At 37.0% G+C, this 13,788-nt stretch overlaps 1 protein-coding gene across 4 annotated transcripts in view; it reads left to right on the forward strand.

Annotated features, from left to right (window-relative positions):
- SCCPDH (saccharopine dehydrogenase (putative)) overlaps positions 1-13,788 on the forward strand; it is a 39,020-nt gene that overhangs the window by 14,051 nt on the left and 11,181 nt on the right. For 2 of the 4 annotated variants that reach the window (XM_070602618.1, XM_070602617.1), the window contains exons 5-9: positions 505-554; positions 10,847-10,977; positions 11,645-11,762; positions 13,104-13,223; positions 13,313-13,369. In XM_070602618.1, the coding sequence (XP_070458719.1) occupies positions 505-554; positions 10,847-10,977; positions 11,645-11,762; positions 13,104-13,223; positions 13,313-13,369 (476 nt within the window). The remainder of the gene's footprint in view (positions 1-504; positions 555-10,846; positions 10,978-11,644; positions 11,763-13,103; positions 13,224-13,312; positions 13,370-13,788) is intronic. The other 2 variants (XM_070602621.1, XM_070602620.1) reach the window with 1 other exon arrangement.

A 13,788-nucleotide genomic window follows, 5' to 3' on the forward strand; every position in this document is an offset into this window, starting at 1 on the left:
CTTTATATTTGTTATATTTTTATTGCTGTTTAAAAGCCTCATTTTAAGTATTTTATAAGCCATCACGAAGACCATTTTGATAGGTTTTCTGTATATTCATTGAAAGTCACTACTAATAAGTCTCCTTGAAAACTGTCACATTGGAAAACAGAATAATTCCCGTAGATGTATTTTTGAGAACTGTGTTCTGATAGCCTTTCAGAATGAGTGAGCTAAGTCGTTGCGTTGTTTGAACAGAGTTTTAGCCTTGTCACTTTGACTACTAGGCAAGATTTTGTCAGGACTGGCAGAGTTTGTGCTCAACTTTTCTTCTCACAGTTTACCTGCTTCAGCTGCTTTTTAAGGTCTGTTTACGATAACATAATGAAACTGCTTTAAGTACAGATTTTCTGACCATGTCAGCTGTGGGCTTAGTAAAAGCAGTCCTGAAATGAGTAGGAATAGTTTATTATTACTTGTCCTGGCTAAGTAGATTTTAGTTTCACCATTTTCCTACTCTTTTAGGTACTTTGACTGCTGTGGAGAGTTTCCTGACTGTACATTCAGGACCTGAGGTTGGTTTCTCTGTTTGTCAAGTGTTTTCTAAGTTAATAGTAAAAACATTTTGGAAATAATACATGTCTTTTTAAAAAGATTTAGATTAATTAAATTTTATGTATATTTGTAATTTTTAGTGTATGAAAGTCACCGTTTAATTTTAAAAAGTAAATATACTAGATTGTTGAGAATTACTTTGTTTTAAAAATAAATTCTATTTTAAGTCAACTGCATAATTCATTATGTAAGAATGAATTACCATGGTCCTAACACTAAAGTATCTATCATTGTTATATAATAAATATTGTCATCCAAGAAAATTATCACCTAAGGCTGAGTCAGTACATTTTTATCATGTACCTATCTTGGAGTTGGGCCATACAAGAAATGTATGGTGGAATTGTAATCTTATGAAATTTATAGTCTATCTGGGAACATAAGATAGTTGCATTTCTGGGAAAGATTCATGTTTTATGATAATACTTTTATTTGCTAGTAACGTCTAATCCAATTCTGTGTCTACGCTTGAGGCTTCATAAGTATTTGTTCTCTGTAAAAAGTATTCATTCAACAAATATCGTGTAGTAGTGCAAGTATATATGTATATATAGTAGTGCAAGATAATGTGACACATAAATGAATAAGATGCAAACCCTGCCCTTAAAAATATAATAATTTAGCTGGGCGGGAGATAGGAAGTGTTTACTAAAGAGATCAGTTGAAGTACTGTAGGAGTCTGAGAATGGAGAGGACATTTGGCTGGGAGGCCAGAGGTCAAGAACTTTTTGGAGAAGCTGGGCTATGGGCTGATTTTTAAAGGTTGGTGCTGTGGAGGTGTGGATAAGGGAGAGGAAATAGTATGATAAAGACATACCTGTGGGGTGGGGTGGAGCATGTTTAAATAAGAGTAATGGTTCTATTCATCTGGATTGTGGGTTCAGATTAATAAACACAAAGAACTGTATAAAACATGCTAAAATTTGTGGTTACAGAGAATATCCAGTAGAGTATCAGAATGAAGGGTGTAGGCCTGAGTAATTTGGGAATGCCTCATAAAGGCCTAAGGTTAGCCTTGACAAGTGAATGGCATTTGGAAGGTCAGAGGCAGCAACCTGAAAGACATGGTTGGTGCTCTTGTTAGCATGTGTTAGAATGTTAGAAACATTAGCATGTGTTAGAAACCCAGCTCAACCTGGTTTAAACCAACACAACGAAAGGAATTTATTGATTCATGTCACCAAACGTCTGCCAAGACTAGTATGGCTGGATCTAGGTGTTCAAGTGGTATTATCAGAGCTCTTTTTTTTTCTTTCCTCTTTCTGTCTCTTTCACTTCTTCTGTGTTCCTCTGTGTAGGCTCTTGACATGGCAGGGAAGGTGCTGAAAGCCCCAGGTAAACATTATCCTTAAGGTGCATGATTTCCCAGGAACAGCTACCGCAATTTATGTATCAAATAATAGGGAAGATTAGTCAGGTATTGGGTCATTTGGCCATTCTTGAGCCAGTCGGTGTGACCTGGAGTAATGGAGTAATCAGATTACCGAGGCCTGGGTCATGAGCCTCTGGAGGGAAGATCATAGGGTCAAGCCCATCTGAACAACATGGAATAAGTTCCAGATAGGAAAGAGAGTTTTCTAAGCAGAAGATGGGATAGGGAGTTGCAGGGAAATAGTGCAGGACTGACAAAAAACAGATGTCCCCTGCAGGGAGACAGAAGATAAGTAGAGCTAGAAAAGAGGCTTCTTTTGAAAGAGCAGCAGGTGTTGCAATTGGAAAGACCAGATAGAGCTAATGAAGGTCTCTTCCCTTTACTAGAAGCAATAAAAGAGCTGCTGAGTAGATGGTTCTTACCAAGTAAAGTCAGGAATCTTTCCCGGAGTGGTTAAGAGTACAGATGTTGAAACTAGATTGCCTGGGCTTGAGTTCCATGTCTGCCACTTTTCAGTGATGTGCCCTTGGGCAAGTTAACTTATTCTCTGTGTGCCTCATGTCCTTCATTCATAGGAGATGATAACAGTATCTACTTCATATTGTTGCTATGAGAATTAGTCAGTGAATATAAATGAGAACTGTGGTTGGTACTTAGTAATTGCTCAATAAATGTTATTAAATATTATGTTGACTGAGGAAAAATCTGCTACAATTTATTTTTTTTATTTTTTTTTTGCTGAGGAAGATTCACCCTGAGCTAACATCCATCGCCAGTCTTCTGCCTTTTTTCTTTTTATGTGGGCCACTGCCACAGCCTGGCCACTATCAGACAAGTGGTGTAGGTCCCAAACCCAGGCTGCTGAAGTGGAGCACGCCGAACTTAACCCCCAGGCCACCAGGGCTGGCCCAAAAATCCACTGCAATTTAAATAGCAGATATTTATTTGGATGATTAGAATTGCAATTCAGGAGACACAGAGTCAGGTAGAAACCCAAAATATATTCCAAGGAAGACAAAGGAGACAAGGGTTTATAAAGGCAAAAAGAGATCAATTACATAGGTTGTTTTGCAAGAATTGTGATTGGTGCCAGCGACAGCTGTTACTTCTTGGATATACATGATTGGTTGCTAAGGCCATCTCTAAGGCAAAAAGTCCTTATCTGTGCTTGAAAGGTCACAGTGACAGCAGTGAAATACAGTTAAAAAGTTGCATTCCGTCTGGGTAGAGGCATGCATAAGCTCCACTTCCTTGATGCCCTCCCAGCTTCATTTTACAGGCCTAAATAGTTACTCCGTTTTGTTATTGCTGTCCACAGTTACTATAAGGACTTAAAGCTGGGGCTTAACTCAGAACAAGAAAGTTGAAGCATCCACATCACTGCAGTTCCCTCTGATTCCCCTTGAAGCAAAATACAGAGCCTTTATTTCACAAGGATGGGACAGAGATAATTCCCTTAACTCTGTGCAACCCTTGACACTAGCTTATTCTCCTGCCGCTCCTTACCCTGTTTATTTTATGTGAAAAATGGAACATAGACTATCTGCTGGCCAAGACTCGAAGCACTCCAGAGGCTTGAAGTCGTGTACTCCAGAAGAGCAGCAGGTCTTCCACAGTGGGGACTGTCTCACGTGTGCTCTGTGCTGGCTTCCGCACTGGGTAGGGTAGCTCTAGAGCAGGGGTCAGGACCTTGCCTGCTTTTCTATGGCCTGTAAGCTAAGAAGGAATTTTTCCTTTTTAAAGGGCTATAATAAGAAACAAAGAAGACATGCAGCAGAGCCCATGTGTGCCCTGCAAAGCCTAAAACATTTAGTCTGACCTTTTACAGAAATAGTTTGCCAACCCCTGTTCTAGAGTATGTTCGAGAGTGTGATGCAGTTATACTAGAAATTGATGAAGAGATTACAAGAAAATCTCTGTATATTTGGGTATTAAGAAATTTATTCCAAATTTGTATCATCAACCCAGACCTTTTTCCTAAACGCTGGACTTAAGATATCCTGTTGCCTAATTGACATCTCCAATTGAACATTTGATAGACATCTCAAACTGTACTTGTCCATAACTGACCTCCTGCTTTTCCTTCCCAAATGCTCTCTAACCACAGCTTATTTTATCAGTTTCATTTGACGGTGAAATGTCCTTCCAAATATTCAGGTCAAACAGTGAGGTCATTGCTGTCTCCTCTCTCTGAAACCCATATCCAGTCTCTCAGGAAATCCTGTGGATTCTGCCTTCAAAATGTATCAGAATCTGACCATGTTTCACCACTTCTCTTGCTACCACCTATTCCCCTACAGTCTGTGCTCAATACAACAGCCAGGATGATCCTTTTTAAACATAACTCCAATCCTGTCCTTCCTTAGCTCAGAATTCTTCAGTGGCTCCCTATTGCATTCAGAATGAAAGCCAAAGTCCTTACAGTAGCATGCAAGGTTAAAAGTGGTCTGGCCACAGTTTCCTCTCCAACCTCCTCTCCCACCCTTTGTTCCGTGTTCACTCTTCAGTTACACTGACCTCTGTGCTACTCCTGAACACGCCAGCACGCTTCTGCTGTAGGGCTTCTGTGCTGGCTGTACCCTTTACCTGAAAATAGTTCTCAGAGATACTTGCATGACTAACTCCCTCACTTCCTTCACGTCTTTTCTCAAATATCACTTTCCTGATGAAGCCTACCCTGACCACCCTATTTTAAATTGTAAACTAATCCTCTGCCTAGCAGTCCCAATTCATCTTACCTACTCTCCTTTTTCTTTTTTCCTATAGTACTTCTCACCTTCTAAATTCTCCATTTTTTTTTATTGATTATTTCACCCTTTCTGAAATATGAGCACTGCAAATAGATGGACCTTTCTCTGTTTAATTCACCAAGCACCTAGCAGTGATAGTCACATAATAGCAGCTCAGTAAGTATTTGTTGAATGATTGATTAACAAGGTTAACTTCAGCAACCAAACCCTACAACAACAATTCAAAATGGAAAAGTACAGTGCAGTTTCATAGGAACATAGATGTAAAAATACTAAATAAAATATTAGCAAATTAAAAGCAGTAATATATAGGAAGAAGAATAACTTTTGACCAAGTTGGTTTTAGAGAAGGAATGCAAGGTGTAACATTGTATAATCACTGTAATTCACCTCATTAACAGGTTAAAGGAGGAAAATCATATGATCATCTCAGTAAATAGAGAAAAAGCTTTTGCTAAGATGTAGCATCCATTTGCTATTAAATCGTATAGCAAACTAGGAGTAGAAGGGAACATTATCTTTTTAAAAAGAAGCTAGAACAAATATGATAGCCAGTGCACTGAAAACTTTTGCTCTAAGCTCAGGAATAAGACTTGGGTGCACAGTATCATTACTTCAACAAGATCCTATCCAGAGCAGTCAGGTAGGAAAAAGGAAATAAACTGTATATAGATTAGAAAGGAAGAAACAAAATTGTCTTCGGCAGATGATAGAATTGTGAATGTAGAAAATTCAAAAGAATCTGCAGGCAATATTAGAATTAATAAAAGAGTTTCATAAATAGCTGGAAAAATTCTCTTTCTTACCTAATTGCGATGGCTAGACCCTTCAGCACAATGGTGAACAGAAGTAGCAAGAGCTGACATCTTTGCCTTGTTCCTGATCTTAGAAATATTTCGGGCTTTTGCCATTAAGTATGATATTAGCTGAGGGTTTTCGTAGATGCTTTTAATCTTCTATTCCTGGTTTGCTGAGTGCTTTTAATTGAAGAGTACTATGTTGTATGGAGATGATGTTCTATTGAGATGATCTGCAGGTTTTGTTTTTAGTCTATTCTTAGAGTATATTACATGAGATTGATTTGCATATGTTACACCAACTTTGCATTCCTGGGATAAATCCCACTTGATCATAGTATATACCTTTCTATATATTGCTGGATTTAGTTTGCTAGTATTTTTTGATGATTATTTTTGCATCTATATTTATAAGGAATGTTGGTCTGTAGTTTTCTGGTGGTGTCTTTCTGGTTTTGGTATCAGGCTAATTAATACTGACCTTTTGGGGAAGAGTTTGTAAAGAACTAGTGTTACTTCTTTAAATATTTGGTAGAATTCATCAGTGAAATCATCTGGACCTGGCTTTTTCATTGTGGGAGGTTTTTTGATGACTAATTCAATGTCATTACTTTTTATAGGTTTATTAGGATTTTCTGTTATTTTGATGTTCCTTAGCTTGTAACCGCATCACTCCAATCTCTGCCTTTGTCTTCACGTGATGTACTCCCTGTGCCTATGTCTATGTCCAAAGTTCTTCTTTTTATGAGGACACCAGTCATTTTGGATTGGGGGTCCACCTCCTCAAGTAGGACCTCATCTTAACTAATTACATCTACAGCAACCCTATTTCCCAATAAGGTCACATTCTGAGGTACTGGAGGTTAGGCCTTCAACATAAATTTTAGGGGGACGCAATTCGATCCATAAGTTTCTTTCTAGGAATTCGTGCATTTCCTCTAGGTTGTCTAATTTGTTGGCATGCCATTGTTCATAGTATTCCCTTATACTCCTTTTTATTTATGTAAAGTTGGTATTAATGTCCTTTCTTTGATTCCTGATTTTCGTAGTTTGCGTTTTCTCTCCTCTCTCTTTTTTTTTGGTCAGTCTAGCTAAAGGCTTGTCAATTTGGTTGATTTCCTCTAAGAACCAATTTTTTATTTTATTGATTTTTCTCTATTGTTTTTCTATTCTTGGCTCAATTTATTTTCACTCTAGTCTTTATTGTTGCTGGATACAAAATTTATATAAAAATCAGTTGCATTTCTGCATACCAGCTACAGTTAGAAAATGGATTTTTTTAAAAAAAGATACTATTTATAATGGCATAGAAAAATCAAGTACCTAAGAATAAGTAATAGAAAATGTGCAATATTTCTGTAAAGAAAGCTATAAAATGTTAGTGAGAGACCTTAAAGAAGACAAATAAATGGAAGAATCTACCATATTCATGGATTGGAACACTCAATTTTGTTAAGATGTCAGTTTTCTTCAAATTGATCTATAGTCTCATATAATCCAATCAGAATCGCAAACAGGGTTTGTTTGTTTTGTTTTGGTATGCAACTTGACAAGCTAATTCTAAAATTTATGTGGAAATGCAGAGGGCCAAGAATAACCAAGACGTTTTTTGAAGGAGAATAAGGTAGAAAAACACTTTGGGATATCCAGAATATTGAGTCAGTGTGTTACATTGGCAGAGGGATATCAGTAGGCCAGAGAAACAGCATAAAGAGCGCAGAGTACTTCGTGCATATATAGACACTTGATTTATGGTAAAAGTGCTTTTCAGGAGATGATGCTGGGACAATTGGGTATCTCTATGGAGAAAAAGAGAAATCAGACTCATATTTTGCCCTATGTACGAAAATCAAGTTTAGGTGGATTATAGACCTAAATGTGAAAGGCAAAATAGTAAAGCTTTTAGAAGATGACATATTTCATGGCCTCAAGGTCAGGAATGGCTTCTTTTATTTCCCCCATAGAAATAAATTTTATTTTTTTTTTAATTGAGGAAAAATTGACATATAACATGGTGTATTAGTTTCAGGTGTACAGCAGAATGACTTGATATTTTTATATATTGCAAAATGATCATCACAGTAAGTCTAATTAACATTTGTCACCATACATAGTTACGAATTTTTTTTCTTGTGATGAGAACTTTTAAATATGCAATACAGTATTAACTATAGTCACTATGCTATACAGGGAATGGCTTTTTAAAAGAGACACAGAAGGTATTAAATACAAAGAAAAAGTGATAAATTTGTGTACATTTAAATTGAGAATGTCTGTTTATCAAAAGACACCATTAATGTTGGGAAAACTGGACAGCCACATGTAAAATAATGAAAGTAGATCATTCTCTTATACCATTCCCAAAAATAAACTCAAAATGGATCAAAGACTTGAAGGTAATACCTGCAACTATAAAACTTCTAGAAGAAAATATGGGCAGTACACTCTTTGACATCAGTCTTAAAAGGATCTTTTTGGACACCATGTCTTCTCAGACAAGGGAAACAGAAGAATAAATAAACAAGTGGGACTTCATCAGACTGAAGAGCTTCTACAAGGCAGGGGAAACCAAGATTGAAACAAAAGACAACCTACCAACTGTGAAAAAATATTTACAAATCATATATCTGACAAAGGGTTAATCTCCATAATATATAAAGAACTCACACAACCAACAACAAAAAAATAAACAACCTGATCAAAAATTGGACAGAGGATGTGAACAGACATTTCTCCAAAGAAGATATACAGATGGCCAACAGGCATGCGAAAAGATGCTCATCATTACTGATCATCAGGGAAATGCAAATCAAAACTACAATGAGATACCACCTTACACCCATTAGAATGGCTATAATAACCAAGACAAAAAATAACAAGTGTTGGAGAGGTTGTGTAGAAAAGGGAACCCTCACACACTCCTGGTGGGAATGCAAACTGGTTCAGTCTCTTTGGAAAACAGTATGGAGATTTCTCAAAAAACTAAAAATAGAAGTACCATATGACCCAGCCATCCCACTACTGTGTATCTATCCAAAGAACTTGAAATCAGCAATTCAGAGAGACTTATGCACCCCTATGTTCATTGCAGCATTATTCACAATAGCCAAGACATGGAAGCAACCTAAGTGCCCATCAAATGATGATTGGATAAAGAAGATATGATACACACACACACACACACACACACACAACGGAATACTACTCAGCCATAAAAAATGACAAAATTGTCCCATTCACAACAACATAAATGGATCTTGACGGTATTATGTTAAGCAAAATAAACCAGATAGAGAAAGAAAAATGCTGTATGATTTCACTCATATGTGGAAGATAAACAAACACATGGACAAAGAGAACTATTTAGTGGTTACCAGGGGAAAGGGGCATGGGAGGTGGGCACAAAGGGTAAAGGGGCGCACCTATAAGATGACTGACAAACAATAATGTACAACTGAAATTTCACAATGTTGTAAACTATTATAACCTCAATTAAAAAAAAATCTGAAGGACCTTTCCTGGGGCAATTCTTTTATCACAGTTCTATAGTCATATTATATATACTCAGTCAGTTTTCAATCCTGGTTGACACAATGAGACCAGGGTACACGTAAGTATTAAATAAAATTTATCACAGCCACAAAAAGAAAAGAAAAAGACCCCATTAACAAAATGGAAAGGTCAGTTGCAGAGTAGGAGTTACTTCTAAGACATGATGGATCCTAATATCATGGTTCTGAGCAGAAGAAGCCAAAGTCAAGGAATATCTACTGTATGATTCCTTTTCTGTAAAGTTTAGACACAGGCAAAACTCAATGTACTGTTCAGGAATAAACACCTAGGTGGGAACCTGAAGAAAGCGAGGGCTTTTCTTGATCACCGTGAAGGCGGGCAGGAGGGGGCCCTTCTGGGCTGCGTGGGTGTTTGCTTCATCGTTTCATTACAGCGTACACAGATGTCTTGTGCACTTTTCTTTATGTTATATTTTTCAACGAAATAAGGTAACAGTTTAAAAATAGAAGGTAATTTTTGCGTTTCTGGTGGCTTATTTGTATAAGAAGATATTCTTAGGTTTTTAAAACGCCATTTTCTGCTGGTGTTTGCTAGTCTTTATGTTTGCACATAGGTCGAATTGGCCCACATTTAGAATAGTTTCACAAATCAAACCCTCAAGACTTTTAGCTCTGTTTTAGTTTTAGCAAAACAGAGGAAATTCATCTGTATCAAAATGGAAAATTGGTTTGGTGTCTCTGCTTTTCAATGTCATCAAAGCTAAGATATAAAAACCCAAATATTCTCATGGTTTTATTGTTTCTCTTATTCTGCTTATTAGCAATCAACAATATCTTCACATCTGCTTTACTGGTATTCCTCTTTCAAAGTTGGTTTTGAATCTTTCTAAATGGCTTTGTTCATTCAAACAAGGTAAACAACATATAAGGCAGGACATAATACAGTTATATACAATCAAAATTATAAATTAAGTTTAAAATATTTACATAATAGAGAATTAAAAGGCCCACCTAGAAGTTAGCTGAAGCAGGGTCGGCATTAAGACTGTAAGTTCTGAGGTTACACCTGTGCTCTTCTTTCTCCCCCTCATTCCTAATTGGAGTTGGAGTGAGGGTTGTGGGAGGGTGATTATATTGGGAGAATGGAAGGCACCAAAAGCTGAGAGTCTCGTGAAAGAGATGAAAACTAGGTGGATGAATTAGAGTCTGGTAAGATCAAGCAAGGATTCTATGCTGAGTACAGTACCAGAAAGAATTTGAGGAATTAGGGAAAGAAATTAAGACATAAATCGTATTAATTTTTAAATTATTTTAACAACACTTCTGTGGAAGACATCTATATAACTTGGGGCTGGAATAAGGGATGTGGGGGCGGGTGGGGCACCAAGTACAACAAGGAAGGAATAGATGGCAGTACGTTGTATACATATGCATAAATGTGTTTGTGAACGTGTCTTGAAATTTTGGGAAATCAACATAGGGATAGAGATTAGAAAGGTTAATTTTGAAGCATATGGTCAGTTGAGTGAAAATGGTGACGTGAAACTCAATGGCTTTATTATAAAAAGAGCATAAATGATGGTAAGAGGGAAGAAGAAAGGGCATATCTTGGTGTAAATATTGAATATAGTCAAACTAATGAGTGTTACTGGTCCCTAGCCAGTCATGAAAGTTCATCTCAAGATTATTGAATAAGGGATGATGCCTGCTCAAGTAGAGGTGAAATATTCCTCGTGTCAGTTAGAAGTTACTTGGCTTTACATTTTAGCAATTATTGCTTAAGACATGTTTCTTTAACTCTTTCTTGAATTATTTTCTTAGGGGATGTGCATTCATGATGGTACCTGGAAGTCAGCAATTTATGGTTTTGGAGATCAGAGTAATTTGAAAAAACTACGAAATGAGTCAAATCTGAAACCTGTCCCAATTGTTGGTCCAAAATTGAAAAGAAGGTATGTTAACTCAAAATCTATTCTTTGGTATATCTAGTTGAAGTATATTGTTGTTGATCTGGCTATTAATAAAGTGTGCTACTAAGAAAAGCCTGGAGACTATTTTGTAGTAAGTTCAGGATTGTTTCCAAAGGTAAATAAACTATAATTAATATGTTACCCTAAGCTTAAGTACTTCATATATAGTAATACATTCAGACCCTGGGCAAAAATGAATTTTATGATTCTTCACTGTCAATATCAAAATTAAATGTCAATTACATTTTATGTAGTAAAATCACTATCTTAAAGTGTGATGATTTATGTAGATTAATCATTCAGTCTATTAATAATATTTATATGTGAGAACTCTAAACTCAAGAGTTTGGCAGTTGAAATGTATGTTCTTTTTATCATTGTCTAGGGAAATTGATGGGGCAAAACCTAGTTAAACTACATGTGTTAAGTGCCCATGGTGTGAGGAATACCACACTGTTCCACTTGTCACTTTTTTGGGTCTAGGTATAGAGAACAAAGGACAAATACTGAAATAAATTTTAACTAAGAGCAGATCTGTCATCATTGTTTTTACTGCCTCCAGAAAAGTTAAAATTTTTATTCAGAAATGTGCCAGTTAAAGTTGTGATCACTGCAAATGAAGAAAATGCAACATGAGTCTGTCTTGCAGGTGGCCAATTTCTTACTGCAGAGAACTCAACAGCTATTCCATTCCTTTCATGGGAGCGGATGTGTCTGTTGTGAGACGGACTCAGCGTTACTTGCATGAAAATTTAGAGGAATCACCTGTAAGTGTATGCAATTTATGTATATATTTTGGTGAAGAAGATTGGCCCTGAGCTAACATCCGTTGCCAATCTTCCTCTTTTTGCTTGAGGAAGACTGGCCCTGAGCTAACACTTGTGCCTGTCTTCCTCTATTTTGTATGTGGGACACCACCACAGCATGGCTTAATGAGGGGTGTGTTGGTACGTGCCCAGGATCCAAACCCACGAACCCTGAGCCACCAAAGTGGAGCATCCAAACTCACCCGCTATGCCACCAGGCTGGTCCCTATGATTTAATTTTTAGTAAAGAGTATTCTATGTTTGTTACAGTTCCCCTATCTGTTTAATGTAGGATTTTTATGTTTATAAAGCAAAGAAAGAGCTAATGAAGGCATGTTTCAGTTTCTGAAAGTATACAGAATCAATAGTGTGGAGCATTTTGCGTTTTGTGGGGTGGTACTAGTCACCCCCTGTAATTCAGATCTGAATAGCTTTTTAATGTAACACCAAACCGCAAGTTCAGTACAGGAACTCCTGGTGCCTAACACCAGACAATCTTATTTAGAGTTTCAGCTGCTAGAATATTTTCTATTGCTTGTGGAGATGTCTGGGTTCTTCTTTCTTCTCTCCTTGCTACCTCTGCAGTACTGTCCTACTCCTTTTGGAGAAGGAAGTAATTGTTCCCACTGCTGAGACTTGAAGAGGAAACTATCGCAAGTTAAAAGATAACAGAGTATTTTCTCATAGAAGAGGTTGAAAGTGTTGTCTACGTTCTGTAATGTATACTTGCTATACTCAGGTATATTATTGTGGACTTTTTATATATAGATTACACGGACTTCTGTGTTCAAGTAACGGAAGCTAATTACCATTTGCAACACTTTCTTTAAAAAATATTCTCCTGGTGCTGGCCCCGTGGCCGAGTGGTCGAGTTCACGCTCTCCGCTTCGGTGACCCAAGGTTTCGCTGGTTTAGATCCTGGGAGCAGACATGGCAACACTTGTCAGGCCATGCTGAGGCAGCATCCGACATAGCACAACCAGAAGGACCTACAGCTAGAATATACAACTATGTACTGGGGGCTTTGGGGAGAAGAAGAAGAAAAAGAAGGGAAAAAAAAAAAAAAAGATTGGCAACGGTTGTTAGCTCAGGTGCCAATCTTTAAAAAAAAATTCTCTCAATGTCTGGTTTCTGAACAAGCTTTCAGAAGCTTGAATATATGAATATAACACATTCATAAAGTGTCGCCTGCTTTTGTTCAATATCTATAACTACAGAGTAAGTTATAAGTAGCTAACATTTTTGTATTACTTGGTCTAAAAAAGTAGGGAGTAACTTTCTGACTTTGTACTCTTTGTCTAGGTTCAGTATGCTGCCTATGTAACTGTGGGAGGCATCACCTCTGTTATTAAGCTGATGTTTGCAGGCCTTTTCTTCTTATTCTTTGTGAAGTTTGGCATTGGAAGGCAACTTCTCATAAAAGTAAGTAATATTTTTATGAAATTAGATATTTAGAAGTATTTTCCATGAGTTTAAGAAAATATCACTGAGGGTTTTTTTTTTCCCCTTAGTTCCCATGGCTCTTCTCCTTTGGTTATTTTTCCAAACAAGGTCCAACACAAAAACAGGTAACCTTTTCTTTTGTACCCAGTTCTTTAAAATAATGTTTTTCTTTGTTTTGTTTTTACTTTTCATCAGTGCAGTGACAATAACAGCTAAGACTTGATGGGGCACTTACTATGTTTCAAAAGCTCTTTTACATTCTTTATATAAATTATATCACTTAGTCTTTTTGAACATCTCTTGAGGTAGGTATTATCACCATTTTACAGATGAGGAAACTGAGGCACAGAGATGCTAAGAAACTTTCCCAAGGTCCTATCGCAAGTAAATGGCCAAACTGGTGAGAACCCAGCCATCTGGCTCCAGAAATTGTGTTCTCTTTATTTGATATAGATTTCAAATATTTTTGTTCTTCCATTTTTCTCCTCTGTTATCTCCTCCTTTTTACCTCCTCCCCGTCTCCCCCAAGCTTCTCTTCTCCTTC

Source organism: Equus przewalskii, chromosome 31 (genome assembly GCF_037783145.1).
Source record: "Equus przewalskii isolate Varuska chromosome 31, EquPr2, whole genome shotgun sequence".
NCBI lineage: Eukaryota > Metazoa > Chordata > Mammalia > Perissodactyla > Equidae > Equus > Equus przewalskii.